General features: G+C 34.6%; 1 protein-coding gene across 1 annotated transcript in view; it reads right to left on the bottom strand.

Moving 5' to 3' along the window:
* PEX5L (peroxisomal biogenesis factor 5 like) overlaps positions 1–23,840 on the bottom strand; it is a 63,200-nt gene that overhangs the window by 30,219 nt on the left and 9,141 nt on the right. Inside the window, exons 2-5 of the mRNA XM_072410148.1 lie at positions 13,918–14,029; positions 10,047–10,256; positions 6,854–6,977; positions 6,441–6,540 (exon numbers count right to left, since the gene is read on the bottom strand). Coding sequence (XP_072266249.1) covers positions 6,441–6,540; positions 6,854–6,977; positions 10,047–10,256; positions 13,918–14,029 — 546 coding nt within the window. The remainder of the gene's footprint in view (positions 1–6,440; positions 6,541–6,853; positions 6,978–10,046; positions 10,257–13,917; positions 14,030–23,840) is intronic.

Here is a 23,840-nt window from a genome sequence, read left to right on the forward strand (position 1 = left end):
GTTTTTTGAGATTGCGGACACATGTAGTAATGCTAACTCAGGCCTAATTTCAACAGATGTCCCCGTCAATTCTTTAATAATTCTAACAACCCCCTCCCTGAAAGGTGTCAGTGAAGGACAGGTCCACAAAATATGCATTAGAGTGCCTGTGTGTTTCCCACATCTTCAACACAAAGGGCTCACCTGTGGGTAAATTTTGCAAGAGATCCGGTGTCCAATACCATCTTGTAAGTAACTTATAATTCGTCTCTTGATAGCGGTTACTGATAGAGGCCTTGTGAAAATAGTATAAAACACGCTCTGCCTCCAAATCAGATTTTAAAGATCATACCAAGATATGGCAGATCAACTCGTACATAAATAAATTGATGTATTGCCTGATTCACCTGCTCTTTCATCTATCATTTTATTGCAATGCTTCTGAAACTTAGACTCTATACTCCAGCTTGAAAATGGAAAACCTACAGGGATTTCTGTTTAAACATGACTGACAATGACTGTCATTCCTGATAATACTTGATGTAAGTTTATCTAACATCAACCAAATAAATATGTTAATTTTTTTTTATTTTTATTAACGAAGGATACATATAAAATCCAACCCACAATAGGGTGAACCATATAACAGTACAATTAGAAACAAAATCAAACAAAATAGATGTTAATTTTATTTTAAAAGGTGTATGTTTTTTAATTTAATCGGAAGCTTTAAAAAATAGCATCTGGTCATTAAAGTCCTTCTTTGGATATTTCCAATTATGGGTCCATGAAGGTAATAGCATTGCTAAATATTGAAGATGGTGGGTGGAGGCAGTATTAGTATTAGTATTAACTAAAAAAAAATACTAATTGAGCTGGATAAACTTCTGCAGGAAGAATGCCATCTAGCTAAAGTTTGTATGGGTGAAAATAATAAAAAAGTGAGCTTAAAATCTGTTTATGCTGCATAAACAGAAGCATTTTGGTTGATTCAAACCTATGGATTCCCAGTAAGTCTAATAAAGAGAAACAGAAGCCACTGCTTTTTTAGTGGATGGTGTACTACTATCTATGAGATATTCTGCTTTTTTATGTGTTTTTATGGGTTCATGTGGGCTGCCTTTCCCATAGTAATCCTCTATAACACATGGTAATAGATCAAAAGCACACTTGACTTTTTTTGGCCAAAGTATGTCACTCAAGGCATTACCACAAAACCACACGTGAACTAGCACCAATAAAAACTATAGATAACGTGTATATATATTACTGGATCCTTGTATATTATTAGTAAATGAGGAGAACGGAGGATTTTTTTTAATATATTTACTCACTTGTATGACTAAGACAGTTTGATAGTGGCAGCTAGTCAGATTCCATCATATGTATGTATTAATAAAACTTAAAACTCATTTTAACACTTAGGCATTTTATCTAGCAATTTTCTAAGCTAAATTGTTACCTATTTAGTTTTTATTCTTTCTTTTTGCAGTTATCACATTCTGTAGTTACCTGATGTATGCACAGCTAATGAGCACCAGCTGGCAAACTGGAGGAATAGACCTTTTCAATAGGTCAGCATATGGTTGTGTCTCCAAAAAGCGTCAATTCCCTTAATACCTTCCCAAGTATATATGTGCACACATATTGCTGTGTTAGCTCTCCTCCTTAGAGATAATTTAATGAATTTTCATTTTACAGACATCTAAAAAAGCCTTGCTGTGTACAAGCCTTGCACATATAATTGTTAGCAAATAACCTATATCAGCTTATGGGAAAAAGACACACTGGGCCTGATTTATTACAGCTCTCCAAGCCTGGAGAGGATACGCTTTCATTTGTAAACCTGGGTGATCCAAACAATCTGGAATGAATCTGCTCCAGAATTAAAAATATTTGATAACAAATAGCAAATGACTTCAAAAATTATATTCCAGGTTTGCTGGATCACCAAGGTTTACTGATGAAAGTGTATCCTCTCCAGCCTTGGAGATCTTTAATAAATTAGGCCCAATGTCTTTGTATATTGTAAGTTTTTGTTAAAAGGAAACCAGTCCGTACTGAATGGAGTTGAAATTGCTGATTCATTTTTGAATGTGAAATTCTGGGGCTGTCTCCCTTCGCTTCCCTTCATTTCTTAATGATTCACTAACCTGTGCAGATAAGGGGTCTATCTTTCTATGCTATTTCCATTCCAAGACCAGGGTTGTCAACAAGTAATGAAAGCTGTTATGTGGGAAATTAATTGGCTGATATTGCTCCCCTTCTTAAAAAGCCAGTTGCTGGGCAGCTTCTTAGGTCACTCTGTTGATCCTAAACAAAAGTTTACCTCAACTGCTAGGCATTTTTTCTGGTCCACAAATTGCAAAAGATTGAAGTTGTGACAGCCTAGTAAGTAGTACTTTTCGAACATTAATAGCACCCTATATATCTCTGCCACAAACTGTTCCAATTACTGACTGTAATTACACATGCTCACTGTCTGATTGAATTCAAGCGAGGTGAAGAGCAAATCTAAACCAAGAACCTAGGTATGTCAAATAGATAAATAATTTGGGGATACGTTGCTAATCCTGCCCATGATATCGCTTCTGTTGTCTTTGCATATGGTTAGTACACAGGAGAAGAATTTCACTTCCAAACTCTAATAATAGGGTAACCCACATATTACACAGCACCCATTTAAATTTCCAAGTTTTGTAGCAGTTATTTAGGGTAATACTTAATCCAAATTGCATCTATAAATCATGCAGCAGGCAGTTAGAGGACCTTTTGTGGATTTGACCCTTTTTTCCTTGCTGGGTAAAGCCGTTTGAGATGTCTTTATTCTTAAAAGCCATATAGTTTTGTAATTAGTGTTATCTCTTGCAAGCTACAGCACCAGAAACAATCTCTCTAAACTAAAATGATTGCTATTTTTTCCTTGTCACTTATCTCTTCTGTGGATATCCCCTGCCTAGAATAGAAACATGTTAATTAACAACAGTAGAGGCATCTCTGGTGATCATCCTAAAATGTTAATATTTGTTAGCTTGGTTTAGACATATTGTGCTTATAAAGATGTTAAATAAATAATTCATTTTTATAGGCAAAAAAATAACTATTCAGTTCACAGGGTATGTTAATCCATTCACAACAGAGTCTGTCCACTAAAAAGCGTGCAGGCTACTTTCTACTGTCAATACTCATGCAAGTTTGCATATTAGCACCAATATGGTTGGAACCAAATTAGGCTATCAATATGTTTTTTTAAAGGAACTCATGCAAATATAATTAAAACAATATCAGGGTCCAAAGTTTCAGACTGACTGGTCTAACCAACCTTTCTGATCGGTTGGTTGAAAGCCCCAATGATATTTAATGAGCTATATGAGAGCAAGAGTACACTGACATCTGCCTAAAGAGCTATGTAAATATATAGAGAACAGCGAAATGCCATAAAATGGATGATATTCCTTGAAATACTAACCCAGGTATACCATGTGACAGTAGGAAAGAGGCACTGATCAAATTATTTATTTTTTTGTAATTACTATTACCAATAAAATGATTATCTGGGTGTTACAGACTTGGTGTAGGTGTATATTATTGTTTATAACATATATTTTATATTTTGTAATATATTATGTTGATATATATTATAATACATAGTTTTCTTTTAAAGTGACAGTTATTTTAGCTTAGTTAGAACCAGATTTGAAAATAATTGTCACATGGCTTCACAATTCATCTGTATAGAAATGAAAGAAAATGTGACAGTTGCTTCAAGATTGAAATTTTGGTAATCCAGCAGGATAAACCTACAATTCTAGTGCATGGATTTTGGTTTATTAGGTAGGTTTGTTTTGTTTTAGGTTTGTTAGGTAGTAACTTTTCCATTACTTTGTGGACAATCATAGAAGCATCAGGTTGAATTTACAAACCTTAAACTCAAGGATAAGTATTTATTCAGCTATGTTACTATCATTTATGAAAGAGAACAAAGGACTTTCAAAACAAAGAAACTTTACCCTGGTTTGCTAGTTCTGTGCACACATAATATAGTATGTTACAAAATCAAGTTCTTGCACTTCCAATATTTCAAAATATTGTGATGTAATAAAATTGGTAATTTCATAAACTCAGTAATTGAAGTAATTTGATGTAATCTGCCATGGTTATAAAAAAAAGACTATGGCAAACAAAATAGCAAATCCAACTATATTAGAATGTTTATGGGTTCTATTCTAATATCATAATGCTGCACTTAATGTTTTATAAGACATACCACCTAGAAATGTCATTGTTTTCAGGTACTTTCATCAGCTATAGTAGTGAAGCAAAAGTGGCAATTCTGTATTAACTCAGCTCTTTATGCACCCGAAATAAACAATATAATATTTAAATGAGGAGCCACGGGAAGTATAAAATCCATTACATTCAGATTCTAATTTAGATGAAGTTCAGAAGTAGAGAATCAAGAAAAAAGATGTTAGGCACTCATCTACTGTTTAACACGACAGGAGGCTGATTGTGTTGTCTCCACAACTGCCATTCTATATTCATGCCAGGTTTCCCTATTTTTGCCGAGACTGGCCTTGAGTTTAACCTGTGATTCTCCATTAAACAACTAAAAGCAGTAGTGAAAAGTGTAAGCTATTACACAATCTTGACTTTATGTTTTTAAAAGGTATTTTTATGTTATTGTACTTGTCAAAGGAAACCATGACATTTGGAAGGAAAAAAAAAACCAAAACATTAATTTGCAAACAAATGTACTTGAAGTATAATGAATATTTGCAGCCAAAAATACTGAAAAGTACAATTAAAAGAGTGAGAAAATGTAAAATTATGTCATGTAATGTGCATTTACTTTACACAAGTATTTATAATTTTTATTGCAGAGCACGACAAAGCCACCAACAAAGGGAATAGGCTATGTTACACCAGACTAGTGGGAGAGGAATACAAATGGTAGCTTTCAGACCAAGGTTACCAAGGTACACAGCGGTCACACGCCTATTTACTGATGGTTGTAAAGACCACCTAAACCACTTAAAGAGGCTGATTTATTAAAGCCCTCCAAGGTCTGACAGGATCCACTTTTATCATTACCAAAACCTGTTGCATTGATCGTGGCATTTCCCAGCAGGTGCAGTATTTTAATCCTCTAGCATTTTTCCAGTCAGACAAAGGGTGAAAGCTCCACAGACTGGATCAGTCGGACGAGCTCTAATGATAGATACACAGATTGGAAACAGAGGGCTGGATTTAAAAAAGCTCTTCAAGACCGGAGAGGATACACTTTCTTCAGTGAACCTGTGTGATCCAAAAAAACTGGAATGGATCTGTTCCAGGATTGAAAACATTTGCTAACAAATAGCAAATGATCTTTAGAAAATCCATTCAAGGTTTCCTGAATCACCCAGGTTCACCGATGAAAACATACATGCAAATATACCTCTGACATATAACACAGCGCTGTACAAAGATCAGCGGTGCACTCACATAAGTCTGAGTCATATGTCTAGCAAGTTTGGTTTAAATGTCTCGATGCGTTTTCTAGTGATGACATACACGCGTACATACACACATTCATACATACATACATACATCCAATTTTATATATATAGATTTATATAGTTCTGACATATACCATAGTGCTGTACAATGAAACACTGAGTTAGACCCATTAGTCTCTGTACAGAGGAGCTGACACTCTAATGTCCCCCCACAGTCACACACTAATATTTTACATTAATATAACTCTGACATATACCACAGTGCTGTACAAAGATTAGCGGTGCATTCACATGAGTCTGAGTCATATGTCTAGCATGTTTGGTTTAAATGTGTTGATGCGTTTCCTAGTGATGACATACACACATACAAATATAGCTCTGACATATACAGTAGCACAGCACTGTACAAAGATGACTGGTGCACTCACATGAGTCTCAGTCATATGGCAAGTTTGGTTGAAATGTCTCCATGCGTTTTCGAGTGATGGTTGAATATACATACATATATACACACATACATACATACATACATTTTATAAATATATAGATTTATATAGCTCTGACATATACCATAGTGCTGTACAATGAAAGACTGAGCTAGACCCATCAGTCTCTGTACAGAGGAGCTGACTCTCCAATGCCCCCCCCCCACAGTCACACACTATTATTATACATTTACTGTATATATATATATATTTATTTTTATAGTGAAGCCTAGAACTGAGGGACAAAGGAAATGTCAGTACCTTTTGCCTATAGGTTTTCCCGTAATTGATTAGAAAAGTTTTATTAGCAGCGGGTCCAAATGTTATCACAAGCCTTGTTAAAAATCCATTGATACTGATTTTGTTTTAAAAAATATCATAAAAAAGCAATCATATTAGCTCAGTGCATAAAGATGGCGCTATATTGTTACATATGGCTGTCACCAATGCATTATAATGTGAAACAAATACTCACTTTTGTTGCAGGTGCTAGCTCCAAGTCAGGTGCTTGTTCAGTCTCCAATACATTACTCCTGTCTCTTACTGGGTCACCTTGTGATCTACCATCTGCCGACCTAAAATCAAAGTCACAGAATCGTTTTAACATGGAAAAAAGGTGAAACATACACATCATTGTAGTATAAACTGAAATTTTAGGTTTATTTCAATATATTATTTTGGACTTCAAACATTGTTTTTAACTCTAGGCCTCAAAAATAAGGCACAAAAATGGTCACATTGGCAGCAACTAAGTGGGAACCACCTTTTCTGTGCTAATTAAAAAATTAAAAAAAGTATACAAAAAATATAAAAAATTAGCTGCCTTTCTTTGAGTTCTGTAAAGTGCAGTTCATTTACACCCAAAGTCCATAAATAGAATGTATTTACCATAGGAGTTCTTTAGATGATTCTTTAGATGATGATTTTTTATCCAAGCCCCGATAACCTTCACTGTTTTTATCACCTCGAAAACACCCATCACCCCATTTCTCCAGCTGCATCTGAATGTGGACTAAAAGTAAGCAAGAGATCTTCACACAAAAGACAAATAAACAACAACTCTTTTTACCTGATAAGTCAGGAATAATAGCTGTTAATTGCACAAAAACAAAAGGTAGCATTACAAACAAGATACACAAAACATGTCATTGTTCCTCACTGGTATATGTAAACAGACTCAAATGTGTTCCATACAAGGTAAATATATTGTATTATTGCCAATCATGTCTATGTAGCTACAGATGTGTTTATATGTGACGTATTTGAACAAAAAAATATTAGAACTTCTTTCAAACTTGTGTCTTGTGCCTATAGGTAAAAATAAAATATATCAACAAATTACATATGAAACTGACTTGGTATATTCATTCTCATATTCTAAAAATTTGTTACATGGAAAAATAAGCACACCCATTTACTTTCATTTAGAACTTGATAAATTAGAATAAGGTGTTAAAAGGTTTACGTTCTTGTGTCTTTTTGCTATGTGTGGGGTTTCAACATGCCACAAATGGGGATGAGCGAGAATGCCTCTGACATTATCGCGAAAATTTCCCTGAACTTCCGATGGGTCCGCAAAATTTCCGCGAACTGATTTAGCAAATTACATTGAAGTGCAGGTTCCCACGCCCCCTGGGTTGTTAAGTACAGCTCGGGTAGCGTGGGAACCTGTAAGCGTGGGAAATGCAAGGACTGCACAAAAGTTAGAAGGTCAATACATAATGTTGACTATATAAATTAAAATAGATAACAGGTCTCCAATACCCTTCCCAGTACCTTCCCTATAGTCTTTCCCAGTCCCTATTTGCAATAGTATATGTCTAGAAAATTGACAATTGTGTTATATTGTTTTTTTGTAATTACATGGATACTCCTTTTTTGTATTATATTGTTAAAACTTAATAAAAACGATTGAAACAAAATGGATAACAGGTGCAGCTGGAAGCCGCTAAGCATTGTGGATTCTGTCTTATCTGTTACCCAATATAAAATACTAATAAAACAACAGCATCTGACTTAACTTAGCTTAAACAATAAACTTTTCCACAGCATCCCTATTTTTTTCCTAACTTTAATTTTTATAGTTAAGTATTTTAACAATATACAGTACACTGAATAAATGCAACATTTATAGATTTGAAAGCCATGTACACATAGGTGTGGGGAATGCATTTCTACTTTATTCTTAGTAAAGGGCAGACATTCTAGGATAAGTAACAAAAAGTAAACTGGGACTAATCAGGTGTCAGCAGCTACAGGAACAATGTTTATCCTAATGCATTTTCCAAACTTTAATAAATGTTAAATTAGAGCCATTTGGCTCAATTCTCTGTACGTAATGTGACTGGGGTGCTGTGTGCCCATGTGCACATATCACAGTATTTTTGTAAAAACTTTTTAAAATATATTCCTTAAAAGGTATCCTTATCTAAATTGTTGTTTTTTTTAGATAAAATCCTTTAAAGAGAAGGGATCTCACATGGGAGGGCAAAGACAACAAATGAAAACCAAACAGAGGTTCTAAATCTTCTCCATGCAATCCAAAACTAAAAAATGTCTTCACTAGGAATTTACTTCATGGTTTTGCCAGTGGTATATGTATAGATAACTTACCATACCATGTGCACTGAAATAAGATATCACATATTCTCCTAAACTAAAAGGAATCCCTTCGCCAATATACCTCCACTCACAGTACGTAAGTGCACATTTGAGAAATCATAATCTTTAAAAGTAGTTTATTACATTTCAGGTCCACCTCACTTGTGTTAACTACAGAAATTGAATACTTTAAGAATTCTAAACTGGATGCAGTATTTTAAAATATAATTCTCACTGATATAATATAACTGGAAAGCAGGAGTTGAGTTGCAACTGACAGTAACATAAAATTTCCAAACAGAATGCAGGAATACAAAATCAAATTGTCAGTAACAAAAGTATTCTGAATGGCTGCTGTATTTTAAGTTTACATGTCTGTAACAAAATAAAGGCAATTGGATCAGACATATACTGCAAAACAAAACAAAGAAAAATCTGCAAAACAAGGTTTAACATGTAAGCCTTTGAACATGTAAGGTGCAGTAATCAGGAAAAAAAAACAAACGAAGAGCTATTTCTGACTGCAGAAATAAATCTCTGATTTCAGTTGATACAAAAGGATAATTTGGCATTTTGAAATATTCCAGTAGCTTTTTAATTGTAACAAATGGAACACCAACACACTGTCAAATGCCAAAAATCTTATGTGGGGAGGCTGATGCCAATACCTACTTTTCCATGCTTGGATAAATTGTCATTTTGTTTTACTGTCTTAATTGTCTTTATTTTCATTGGGTTTTCCTTCCTCTTTAGACTCAATAAATACCCTTAAATATAACTCACTTACGTACGTAAGGTAATTTTTATTATTATCAGTTGTCAATGGAACAAATGTCCCTTTTGGAACATCCTCTTTTTCTTTTCTAGTGACAGCTTCACATCTTTCCTCATTTTTAGTTGCTGTAAAGCTATGTACAAACGTTAGATATTTGTTGCTGAATTGTTGTGTGTGATTCACTTGTACTATGACCTTGGGGTCATTGCAAACATTTTTTTTTGCACACTGCAAAACATTTTTAACATGAATAATGACAATTGCATCCATCTTCATGTTTTGATCATTAAATTGAGTCCTAATCACTTCCTGTAGTGAGATTCTTAGGCCATGATTTATTAAAGTTCTCCAAGGCTGGAGAGAATACACTTTCAGAAGTGAAGCTGGGTGATCCAGAAAACGTGGAATGGATTTTTAAAAATCATTTGCTATTTGCTGGCAAATGTTTTAAATCCTGGACCAGATCTATTCCAGGTTTGCTGGATCACCCAGCTTCACTGCTGAAAGTGTATTCTCTCCAACCTTGGAGAGCTTTCATAAATCAGGGCCTTAATCTCAGGTCAAGAGATCAAGCACCAAGACATAAATAATTATTTTCAATACAGTACCTAAACATGAATATACTGTAAATTAAAGCATAGCTACAAAAATGTATTATCTACCTTATGATTTGTTTATATATATAAATAGCAAGGCAAACATTACCTAAATCCAAAGATGATTTTTCTGGAATTTTGACAGTTTTTGTGCTTCTTTCCACTTCAGATTTTATAAGGTCTGTTTCATCCACCTTCTTTTTAATCGACTGTCCTTTGGAAGATTCACATTTCAGAGCAGACTCTAACTTTTTCCCTTTACTCTGTGTTGGGGTAATTGGTTCACTTAGATCTAGAAGATCCAATCCTGGTGATAACACTGTCAAGGAATGAAAAATAAACGAGAGCCTGAAAATCCAAATGAACATTTTAGCTATTTACTTTATGCTTTAAAAATGAAGATATTTAAAATCATTTATCAAAGTCTATGACAATGGAAAATTTGCAACAGGAAGGTGCAGACAGCAACATTATAACTTCTACACTGTCTATTTAATTAGGAAGTATGGAGGAAAGAAAATATTTAGGTTTCTATTGCACAGAAATTTCCACAACACTGTTACAGAGTCTCGAATAGTAATTTTGACAGTCCTACTGCCAAGAGCTATCAACAACATACACATACACTACGTATGCAGCTGGAAGTGGGTTCAACACTTATATTTCACAATTATAAAACCTTGCTTACCTTGAAAGGATCTATTAATGTCTAATTATGCCTTTTAAGCAAAGGTTCAACCATCACAAAACTCTTAGTAGGATATGAAGCTTGTATACATATAGTGAGCAATGTTCTTAAGAGAGCTTGTGGCAGGCGTCCAAAAAAACGCCCTTTTTTCGTTGGCTGCCACCAACTCCTCCTGCTGTTATTGTTTCTATACCAGTGCAACATTCCCCTTTCTTTCTTTTTCATCCCTTTGCAGTACTGGATTTATTTCTTACTCCTGTACTCCTCATTTATCGAATAAGTACATCATCATAATATCACTCTCCTAAGAACATTGCTCACTATATGTATACAAGCTTCATATCCTACTAAGAGTTAACCCTACCAAGCATACAGATATCTTTCACTAATAGTTCTATTAGTTTCTTTATGGAACACATCTCAGAATACCCCCTATTCCTATGTTTTTTACCTAAGACATGAATACTCAATAAGTTACACTAACCAATATACCGTCCAATGCTTATCCAACCTACTTACCTGCTATCTAAAACTCCAGCCCTTGATGTGAGTTTAGCTTCTGATCCTTCATCCTATCATTAGTACTTTCTACTGGGTCAATATATCAAAGCCTCCTTTTCCCCTTAGGTAGCCCATTAGGGCGAAAGGTGTTGGGTGAGACCGCAATAACAGTACTAATTATTCTGACCTCTGAATCTCGTGTTGGATGAACATCCTTTCTTAAAACACATCAATACTATACATTGCTAAGCGATTTTGTATTATGTATAGGAAACACAAAAGGTTCTTTTTTTTGTGTTTGCATAATTCATGTATACTGTTATGTTTGTATACATGTCCTAATCATACATATGTATGGATTATTTAATATGACTTAAATAAAGGATTTTATCTCATTTTAATCGTTTGCCATAAAGAGCAGCTAATTTTTCTATCCTTTCCCTGTCTATTTACGATATAAAGGCTCGGCACAGTTACTTCAGTTTCCTATATTTATATTACTTAGGGTACTGGCCTTTCATCAATTGTACTATCCTATATAAAGAACCACACAGCTATCTCCAGCTGGGATCACCATGGTCAATCTAATCTGCACAGTCTGACAAAGCATTACTGTACTCATTATTTAGCACCTAGGGAATCCAGGACCAGGAGCCAACAATGCTCTGCCACATGCACTAGGAAAAAAATTCAGTGAACAGACTGATGACTAATTAGAATGCTGCTACTCTTTTGCTGGTACCTCGGTAGGCTGGGAGCATTATCATGGCCAAAATATGCTGCTGGTAACTGAGGTTTAGGTCTGGCTTCTGCTGTCTGGTAGGAACATTTGGGTTATAAGACGGACTGAACAAAATAATTTACCAGGTAACAGTTTCCCATATAATAGACATCTATTTAGTGGCTTGCATAGAGTAATGACAGCATCTGTTTGACTTTTGACCCTAAAAATCAGATCCATCATATTATTACTCAAATTATTAGCTTTTGAAGAATAACAGTGGAGTAATGCATGTGCAATGTAGAATGTATTTGTAATTAATTTAACTGGTCAATATTGTGGGATATTTCACTTGGAATGAACAGGCCTAAATAGAATGAAAACAATATAAACCGTTCCAACACATTCCAAATCCATCTGGATTCTTGACAAGTCCTGGCATCCAATGGTGCGGAAAAAATGAAACATGTAAACATAACACTTTCTTGCAGACACTGAAAGCAGCTGGTCTTGGTCATTTAGGGCATTTTTCTGCAGTAAATTCTAGTAAAATAATTGTGTAATTACATGCCACAGTTATTATTAATTCATGCAAGTTAAACAAATTCGCATTCATCCGTATTAGCAAAACTGAGCTTATCTGAATGTGTCATTACAAAGCAGCTCTATTTACTGATCTCCTGGGACCAAACAGACTTCCAGACTGCTGCACATGGCTATTACTGTGATCACCGAGCTATTACCATGATCACTGTGCATGAAACTCAGAAAACCGCATCTGAGTGGCCTGATGCTTGTTGGGTCTAATATAACTACAGAGAAAAGAAATCCAATTCATTAAAAGAAACCTCAAGTAAAATGCATTACTTACAGACTAAAACAAATGTACTAATAAAACTGCTTTAAGTTTATGCATGTACTTGGTATACTTTATTCAGTAATAATATGCAACAAGAGTCCTCTGTCACATACTGTATAATCATGTGTGTTTGAAGACAACCCTTCCACTCATTATTAATAGGGTAATTTCAAACGCAAGCATGACATACTGTCATTGTGTACTTGCAGAGAAGGATCACTACCCATTTACCCAATCCGCGTCAAAGGATTTTATTATACCATCTATTACATGTCATATTTGTAACAAACCAGGGGAAAATGCATAGGAAGGGGAATAATCCTTGTATTTTAAACCAAAAAATTAGCCTTGGAATAATCCATCCAAGGGTTTTAAGAATGTTCAAATTAGGCATTGGGCAAGTTTGTCATTGACCATAATCCAGTCAAGATTTTTCTTCATAACTAGCAATGTAATGACAGAGAATTTCCAGACTTTCACAAGGGCAATAGAGGCTGCCAAAAGCATATACAGGGCTATTTTGGCTGGTTTAAAGAGAGAGAAGAATAAATAAAGCTAAACAGTGCACATTCAGGTCTAGCCTGCAGAATATTATGGAGAACCCTGGGCAATTTGACAAGACCACCAAATATGCAAATAATTTTCATGGCAAAAGCAATCTTATGAAAATCACTTGACCATCCTTGTTGGTAACCATTTTTAGGACATCAAAAGATGGGGAAATTAACATGTTTTGAGATGTTCCAAGAACAAGAGGTGAAGAAAATAATTCAATGTAGACACCAGTTCAGGAGAAAACCAGAGAGGGAAACTCCTTTTCAGTTTGGGAGACAAGATGTGAATATTACATTCCCAATGGAACACAGACATCAACAAATAAGCTGGCTATGGTTTTAAAACTTACCTACTCTATTCATTTAAAACAAACACATTTGGTGATATACACATTTAAAAAAAATGGGCTGCTATGCAGATGCCATAACCCCTTTTTCTCATGCGCAGGGTATTGGAATATTTATACTATATAGATACTCACTAAATTACTATCAATCACTGTAAAATAAACATTTTTTTACAATCACAATACTAACAGTGTATGAGACACATTTTCTTAAAATACATGAAGTCTGACAGAAGAGAAGAGTGTGCAGTATAGTCTTGTGCAAGTAATAGTCTTGTGCAGACAAGACTTGATTGCAGTATACAATTACCTGCTGTATTTGAAGTTACAGGTCTGGCCTTTGCTTCTGATTTGGTTTCACACAGAAAGTCATCTATAGATGGGCTGAGAAGAGGCCTGCTTTCTTGTTGTTCATTCACCAGCTGGAAAATGAAAATAATGAAAAACTCAAAAACACATGGTGATCACGCTTTGCTGGAAAGAAATCTGGTCTTGTTTTCTGCATATGCTATGTGCTTGAGATTTCAGTAATAATTTACTAAAATAGCCAATGTGTATAGTTGAAAATATAATTATATTTGTAAATTTGATTGTATCAGCTCTAAAATTGTGTCTGTGCATTGTTGAAGATAATAGGTTATTAAGTTCCTGAGGGGTTTTCTAATCACGTTCTTTTGTGTATAGTTCCTAATCCCCCAATTTTCTATGAACAATAGATAATTTAATGCATGTTATAAAAACAACTCCAGTTTTAACAAACATATATATATATTTTCATATATATATTCATTTTGAAAAACAACTACACATTTGTTCCTTATTTTTTCAATAATCTACATCATTTTACAATATTTTTCAGTGAATAGGTGTTATTATGGGAACTAACTCTATCACTGAAAGGTAACACAAACAGATGAAGTAATACATTCGTTTTCAGGGCCAAGCTAGCCTTAGGAGTTAGAGGTCAAGTTAAAGTTAGACTTATTGTCAAGGATTAAGTAAAATAAAAGGTTTCAGTGTTATGTAACAAATGAGTGTTATAGGTGCTTTGGTGGTAATGTACTAAAGGTTTATTGTAAGACTTAGTTTAGGGGGTACATGTAGGTGTTAGGGGTAAGAAGAAGTGTTATATTAGTAGGTACTTTGCATGTAAAGGTTGGGCCGACTTGAAACCAAAGTATTAAGGTCACAATGTATTTTCGGGATATGCAAAGCTTCAGGGGCTTCAGTGGAATCCAAAGTCCTGTGCACAAAGGTCTTGTGTACCATCTACTCAGTGCGGGGGAATGGTCAGATATGTTGTACAGTAAAAGTGGATTACATTGCACATTTGAATGTCTAAGATTGGTGATGCAGGTGCCCTACATATACCAAAAATTATTAAAACATCTGCAGCATTTACATTGGACCTGCACCTGTTTTTTTTTTAACAAATTTAACTTTTTCCCCTGCTGTATGCTGTCAATCCCTTTTCACACGATATGTATAATAGATGTACCCTTCTTGACAGCTAGCAATATGCACATCATTTTGCTGCTAGATGTAATACCTCTTTACTAATAATAAGGAACCAATTAAAATTGTTCTAAATTTTGTGATTACTATGACAGTTTTGGCATAGCGATCACATACAACAAACCTTGCAGCTTGCAGAGGCCACAGCAGCCTGAAGAAGGAAATGCGCTTCTGGTAATGTTGTAATTGTAAGTTACAACTATCTAACTGAAGCAATACAATTAAATAAATACATTTCAAGTTTTTTGTGTATTTATTAAAACACTGTGCTAAATAAAAATTAACTAATGCATACTTAAAATGAAAAAATGCTGTGTAAAAGCAAAATAGGGCTGTCGTGAAACCAACCTGCTGTGTCTAACTTTAGTCTTCTGACATGCATAAAAATGGTGCTTCGGTTATTATTAGCAATAACTGTTTCTTCCTGTGTGCTCATTAAATTTATTCTCATTAAATAAATTAGTATCACTGTGTCACTTTTTACAGCCATATTAATTCCTTACTGACTACAGTATTATGACCATAATATTATAGAGAAAAACCTACAAACATGATTATATTAGGTGCTATCTGGAGTTCACACAAAGTCAAACAACATCACAATGCTTTGTTTTAACTAGCAATATAAAACTTTTTACAACAGTTTTACAAAAAAAACATTACATTTGATTATTTGATTCCCAATAATCAGATTTGTAACTGTTACCATGGATTCATTTTACTTTAAAGAAGCTTTACATAAGCTACTACACAACTTTAAAAATGAAACAGTCAAGCCTATGTATTATTTTATAATTGTAATAAACTAACACAAAAAAAGGAAAATGAAGTTTTTATTAAGATAATACTAGTGGTTGCCTTACTTTAGACAGTTTTATACATACAATTCCATCTTTTTATATCATACCGGGTATATAGCAGAAGATCTCCTATTCATGTTTTAACAGATATCATTACAGAATCCAATATTGTTACAGAAAAGTGCTGGAGTGGCAGTTTTATATTTGTAGAGTGTGTGATAAACTGTGGCTCCACCATTCTGGCAACATGGCAGTTTTGCTATTTGCTAGAGGGGTTGATATATTGGAAAGCATGGATAGGCTTAGTGAGCTCTAGAAGAAATGTTAGCCTTAAACTATGTTGGAAATAATAAAAGCATAAGGAGGGAGAATGGTCACAGGGGATAGCTAATGGTCGGTCAGCAAAAGAAACTGTAGATACAGCAAGTTATGGTGTTGTTTCTCTCTAGCAATGTCACAGAAATCCACTGTTGATCAATAATCATCATCATACTGGTAAAATGGAAAAAGAAAGCAACACTGCCGTGGGAAATAGGGGAGGCTGCAAAAAGACAGAATTGATATCCCTTAAAGAAAAACTTTAGATATATTTAAATTAATATAAATAATTGCTAAACAAACAAACATTAACTTCACTGGATGAATAGATTTTGAGATGTGCAATCCATAGGTAACATCTAACTGTGAACTTTTTATTTTCAAACTGATTAGGTCCTAAATAAACATGAGCTATATATATATATATATGGTATACCTTTGCAGTTATAAGATTTATGAGAAGGCCATCACTGTGGGTAGTCCTTACGTTTGCCAGGTAGCAAGATGTTAGGCGTTTGAAAACCTATTCTGACCAGTATTGTTTACCGACTATTAAACCAACAATAGCCAACCAACCATGTCTACTGAGGAGCACTGTAAATTTTAATTGAGGTAACAGGTTAGTTTAATGCCCCTTTTTTTCTGCCTGATTGTTCAAACATGTCTGATCATCTTTCTAAGCATATAGATGGCAGCCATTTTAATGTTTGGAAGGCTAATACCAGCTAAGTGCTGCAAAGTAGTATTTAACCCTGTCGATGTAACACTAACAGGAAGTCAGGAGGGTAGGATAAGTGATAAGTAAAAATGTAATCTACTTTCTTTATTAGGAAACTGAATGCTATTCAGAGGCTGCCAACCAGATTAGGCCATTGGTGCCCAGCATGCAGTCGGAGGATTTCTTGCTTTCTCACAGTACAGCCTGCTGGTCCTGCTATCTGCTTGCTTCAGCACAAATCAAATGTTTTTTTCTCTCCTGACTGTGACTGAAAAGTGTTTTTGAAGGAAGTCCAGAGCAAAGTTCTCCCCAGAGGTTTTTAGCCGGTTGCTCCGCCCGGCTGATTTGAATACCCCGCCCAGCTCTCGGCAGCCTCGGATCTCAGTGAAGCTGCTCTGTGTCCTCCTGTGCAGCCTTCATGTGAAGGAGACATAGGCAGCCCCGCCCCCATCTCATAGCACAGAGCTCAGATTTCTGCCTTAGAAATGTATCCACTGCTAGCTGCTTGTGAATTCTGCATACTCACAGCTCTGTATACAAACCTCCATATCTCCTAATATGTATATCACAATGACCTGTAATTTTCAGAGTGTACAGGGGACACTCATAGTTACTAGTTACTACAATTTCAGCCCCCCAGCTTTAAAGAATTTCAAGATATGGGGGTCACAAATGTAAAAAGTTATGAAAATTAAACTTTGGGGTTGCTGTTTCTGAGGAAAGTGCAACTAGGAGTCCTAAATTGAAAGTGCCGCTCTGTCATACTCCTCCTCCCCTCTGCATAGAGCAGATTGGTGCTGTATATACAGCACTTGTTCATGCATCGTGCAGTGCTTAGTCGTTGGATTGTGAAAGGACTGTGAAAGATCCTTTCCAACGACTATAATTGCACGTGTGTATGCCGCTTTAGAAGCTAAGGGTATGTACAAATATTAGGGGTTGCAGATGACATCATTGGTACAAACAATGACATGGCAGGAGAGACCCCTGGTCAACAAGAGGTGGCCAATTAGTGATTGGTTGAGAGATAAAGTAATAAAAGTAAAAGAAAGTTTAAAAACTGGGTGTTTTTTTTAATTATTTTAGTAGAAGAAAGTCTAATAGGATGGGAAAAGGAGTTCCAGAGAGTGGGAGCACCTCTAGAGAACACTTGAAGTTGGTTAGAAGAGGTTATGGGTGAGGAAATCATGAGTGAGGTTATGAACGAAAAGTGGAGAAGGCAGCTAGGGTATATGTGAATATGAGGTCAGAAAAGTTGGTGGGACATGAGCTGTGGAGTTATTTAAAAGCAAAGCACAGTAGTGTGAATTTGATTCTTAGTTTAAAGTGAGACCAGTGTATAAATCTGCAAAGAGAGGTAATATTTTAACAGAAAGGGAGTAGAGTGTACAGTCAGATTCAAACCAATCCTAGTCTAAAAAGCAATAAAGCTTTACTAACCTAGACATAACAAATAAAAAAAGCAGAGGGATACCACAAATGCTATTTGAAATAGTTAATGTTACAGTGTTTCAGCACATGAGTATTGGGCTATTGCTGGTATGAAATAAGGGAAGCCTATACTAAGACTGCTCAGGGTTTATTTATTGCTGAAATATGTTTTTTGCAGGGTGCTCACATGTATCAACAAAAAATCACAGCGTAGAATTAAATTATTTTCCTTTGTAATCATGCATCACAATGACTGATTGCCAGTGTTAAGTAAAATATTGTACTGAAACACCTTTTAGAATTGAAATCACTGGCCCAGCACATATGCTTTCTTGTCTGCGTTAACATGAATGAACAGCACGATTTCTAAATAACTCAGCTCTTAGCCTTTGGAGAAGAACGTCTGTGTGGGAGTAAAGGTCTAGTTCATTAAATGTTGTCACTTATCATGCAGTTTATGCTCACAGTAATCTTGCCATGATTTAAAAGTTCACCACTCTTTTGGCAACAAAATATATCTAGAACTCTTTAGCAAAGTCTAGATGAAAACACTTTGATTCAGTTACTTTGTTATCTACTGGTTATCTACTGAGCTGATAGGGAATATTAATATTATTAATAAACAGGATTTATATAACGCCAACATATTACGTAGCGCTGTACATTAAATAGAATACTACCTAGCAATGGGGACTTTTGTATACAAACTAAATATGCAATACATTTAAATCTTTATAGAACATATTTTGTTTGCAAGCAGTAATATTAAAGAATAATATAATGTGTTTACGTAGATAGGTTGGGTATAAAACTAAACGATGTGTTACTAATAATGCCCTAATCATTCTAGAAGCTGTTCTGTAAGAGTAAGGTTCTGTAAGAGGAAATACAGCTAGCACATAAATCTTATTCAAATGAGTAGATGCATGGTAGATGATATTCCCTATGGTGGACTCATATATGGTCCAACTAGGCTATTTATTTGCATAGTTTATATATTGCATTTGGCAGGAATGGGTTATATTAGGGCAGGTTGGGGGAAAAGTGCTAGGTCTTATTTTCGGGGTAGGTCTTATTTTCGGGGAAACACGGTACTGGTTATCTACTGAGCTGATAGGGAATATTAATATTAATAATAAACAGGATTTATATAACGCCAACATATTACGTAGCGCTATACATTAAATAGAATACTACCTAGCAATGGGGACTTTTGTATACAAACTAAATATGCAATACATTTAAATCTTTAAAGAACATATTTTGTTTGCAAGCAGTAATATTAAAGAATATTATAATGTGTTTACGTAGATAGGTTGGGTATATAACTAAACGATGTGTTACTAATAATGCCCTAATCATTCTAGAAGCTGTTCTGTAAGAGTAAGGTTCTGTAAGAGGAAATATAGCTAGCACATAAATCCTATTCAAATGAGTAGATGCATGGTAGATGATATTCCCTATGGTGGACTCATATATGGTCCAACTAGGCTATTTATTTGCATAGTTTATATATTGCATATATATATATATATATATATATATATATGAAAAAATGTCCGCAGCAAAAACAATATATACATAAGATCCACAAAATCACCAAAACACAAAAATTCTGTAATGAATCTATAAAGTAAAAGCAATCTTGTGCATGTTCTGTTGTCTTTTCCACACTCATACGTAGAATATTATGGTAGAAGGAAAATAATGACGTTTTGTTTACTTGTTCATAGTCATTTATTATAAAATACCTTTTAATAACACAGATTGTTTGTTCCAGGGTTATGTAAAGAATGGCTCCGTGTAACATAAAAATAATTACATTGTAGTATTTGACCTTCACAGCATAAATCCATATGTGGTATCATAATAATGCAAAACTCTTCAAGCGGTTTAGAAACCCTAGCGGCGAAGACAGCAGAACATACACATCTTTTTCATCTGAGAAATGAAAATAAAAATGAAATGGCAATTTACCAGAGCATTACTTCTGGCAGTTCATGAATGTTTTACAAAAGAGGAATTACAAGTAGCTTTATGAACTCGTGAAACAAGAGAATGACTCCTATCGCTTAACAACAGATGGCAGATGACATCCAAAGGTTCATCGCTGCACTGACATTTGTACCACTGGAACAGTGTAAATGACAATGCCATTATCTGCGGCTTCTAGAAATGAACACATTGACAATTGTGTGATCCAGCTTCAAATGTGGACAGGACTTTTTATAAAATATTATTTTATTCTTTTATTAAAAAAACATAAAAATGTTTTTTACGTTTGGTTTACAACTCTATATTGCAGTTGTATTTTGACTTCTGTGACATTATTTGTTGCCTGTTTTAAAAAAATCATAGCTGCTGCAGATTAGGATGGAGGGGATATATTTATATTGGTAATTTCTAAAATGGCTTGGTAATTGGACAATAAAAACATGACCTTATTACTGAAATAGGAATATGATGATGCTGTACCAATATATGAATATATCAGTATTATTATATCAAATAAATTCCAGACATTAATTACCAACATGAGATCACCATAAAACGAAACACAATATAGCCCACCATCACTAATATGATCTAAACATATCCCAATGTCACAGTGCACATTGCTGTCAATTATCTTACCAGTGATCTTGTCTTATGCTGAATAGCTTAGTAGTTGACAAGATTCCTGAATATAGCCAGAAAAAATATGGAGATAATAGGTTGTATCCTTTCTTCTGTGTGCATCTGTGAGCGGTATTCTTTGGAAACAGAGGCCTGATATTCCCCAAACTGCCCAGTTTCAAGATTGATTTACCCAGTAAGGTCTAGCTCTGGGGGCCAAGACAGTTTGATCTACTTTATAGTGACGCTGAATTTTCAAAAGCAGAACTACCATTATTCATTGCAAGAAACATGAACTGAGAGGGGAGGACTCTTAAGAACACTTGAATCAAATATATGACTTGCCATGAACACCTGATACATGTGCACATGACTTTGTCAGGGAAATATATCTGCTTTTGTTACTTCCATTACATTTTTAATAGTTAAACAGCATTTCAGTCATTTGTTTTCCTTTGCATGTGAAACATAATATCTATTAAGTTTTTGCAATGTTTTCCAATGGTTCGAACAAAATGCTTGTGGTATGTGAGTAAAACGTAACTTCCCGGGAATTGCAGCTTGTAAACAAATGTTCAGATTTTTGGGATTTCTAGGTCTAACCCCAACCACTAAAGATATTACCCAGTCAGCTCCCTAATGTTTATTAAAATGACTTTATCAGTCTAAAAAAGGGCAACTAAGTCACATATTATCTGAATACAATATACTGATACTGGTTAATTTTGCCACTTTGAGGGACTGACAGACTACACTCTGTTGGGTAGGTTCCTCTATTGCTGAAGTGAATTAGTATGGGGTCCAGTACAGCCCTTTTCTATTTCACATCACTCAGAAAACATTTAGCTCTATGACCCAACCTTATCCAACTTGTTTATTTTTTTTTTACTCACAGCTAGAGATTACATATTTTAATAGATGCCATATAGCCCTCATTCTGCAGGACACTCACTGATATTATAGCTGAATATATATATATTTGTAAAAACTGGTATTTTCCCTACAAAAAAAAGTATGACATGACTGCTTTCCAGTAAGTAGTATTATTATGGGCAGCACGGTGGCTCAGGGGTTAGCACTCTGGCCTTTGCAGCGCTAGGTCCTAGGTTCGAATCCCAGCCAGGACACTATCTGCATGGAGTTTGCAGGTTCTCCCCGTGTCTGCGTGGGTTTCCTCCGGGTGCTCCGGTTTCCTCCCACATGCCAAAAACATGCAGTTAGGTTCATTGGCTTCCCCCTAAATTGACCTAGACTACATTAATACTATAGTAGGGACATTAGATTGTGAGCTCCTTTGAGGGACAGTTAGTGACACAACTATGGACTCTGTACAGCGCTGCATAATATGATGGCGCTATATAAATACTGTATAATAATAATAATAATAATTATTATGTCCAAAACAATAAAAAAAATATTGAGCTGGAAAAACACTCAAAATCAAAGTATATTTGACATATGAAGACCAATCACTTCAATCAAATGCAAGTAGAACCCTTGTATGTACTTGCAATATATTACATGATGCACAAGATAAAAAAATCACCTCATTCACTAAGTTGTTTCCAGTAAGTGACCAGTCTCTGCTCAATTAGTAAATCAACCCTAATGTGTATACCAGTACCCTGTAGTTCAAATGGGAGGGTTTTTAAAATCAATTTACTTTTTGTTTTGGGCAAGAAGGAACAACAAATTAAAATATTATGAAAAATAAAAATATTCGTAAGAATGTCAAAACATCTAGAAACAAAAACTGCAAAAAATGTATAGTTACTGTAGTTTCATATAAATGTGATTTAAAAAATAAAACTTTAGATTTGATTTATTTGTATTGTGGGAAATTATATATATATATAGATATATACACACACATATATATATATATATATATATATTTTTTTTTTTTTAATTTATATGCAAATTGTAAATAATTTTAACAGCTATAGGTTCAAAAATGACATAATTAAAAAAGTGCTCACTTCAACCTAAAGAGTAAAGAGTACCTTTCTGTTTTTTATGCATCTATTTAGGAAATAAATTCACTTCAGTTTTAGAAATGCTTCTGTAGCTACTTATTTTGATTGTAAGCATCACTCTGACCCACTTTGGGCTCTTAAATTTCCTTGTCATGCTGTTCCTATCTGATTGAGCTGTCAAGTTAAAAAAAATGTTTTGGATCTGTATATACATTGGACACACATGGCTAACTAACTAAGCCAGTTGTTTGCATACCTACATAAGAAATGTGCATTTTCCATATTTTTCCATACTAACAATATCAAACTTCATAAATCAGTTTCTACAAGGGGAAAATATTTAACTCTTAAATGTTATTTTTTTGCTCTCTTTGTTTTAGTATTCATGGAGTAGATTTAAAAGCTCTCTAACTTTTCATGATGGGAAATATCAATTTCTATAATTGTTCCTGAATAAGAAGTGATCAGAAGTCATTCAGTGGGCAAATATTAACATTTCCTATTCTATTCAAAATGCATGATAACGGAGCCCCTTTTCTTGCATTTAGCCATTTTCATGTCCAAATAACCTAATTGGCAGGTGAAGACTATGTTGGGAATTTTGTTCCAGAGAAGGTAAAAACTGGAGTGGCCTTTTTTTGTGTTACAGAAGTGAGTAAGGTAGGTTGATGGTTTGGTGGTGGTAGGGTTATTGCTTTTGGTGGTGGATGAGGCAGGGGTTACTGTTATTTAATCTAAAGGGATATCTGTACTTTAAATTTATTGTAAACCAAAATGAGATCCCATGATTCTCTCTACTCTTCTCTCATGGGCACACATTTTGTGTTCATGTAGTATAATTTATTTTGCAATAAATGGC

Source organism: Pyxicephalus adspersus, chromosome 4 (genome assembly GCF_032062135.1).
Source record: "Pyxicephalus adspersus chromosome 4, UCB_Pads_2.0, whole genome shotgun sequence".
Taxonomy (NCBI): Eukaryota; Metazoa; Chordata; class Amphibia; order Anura; family Pyxicephalidae; genus Pyxicephalus; species Pyxicephalus adspersus.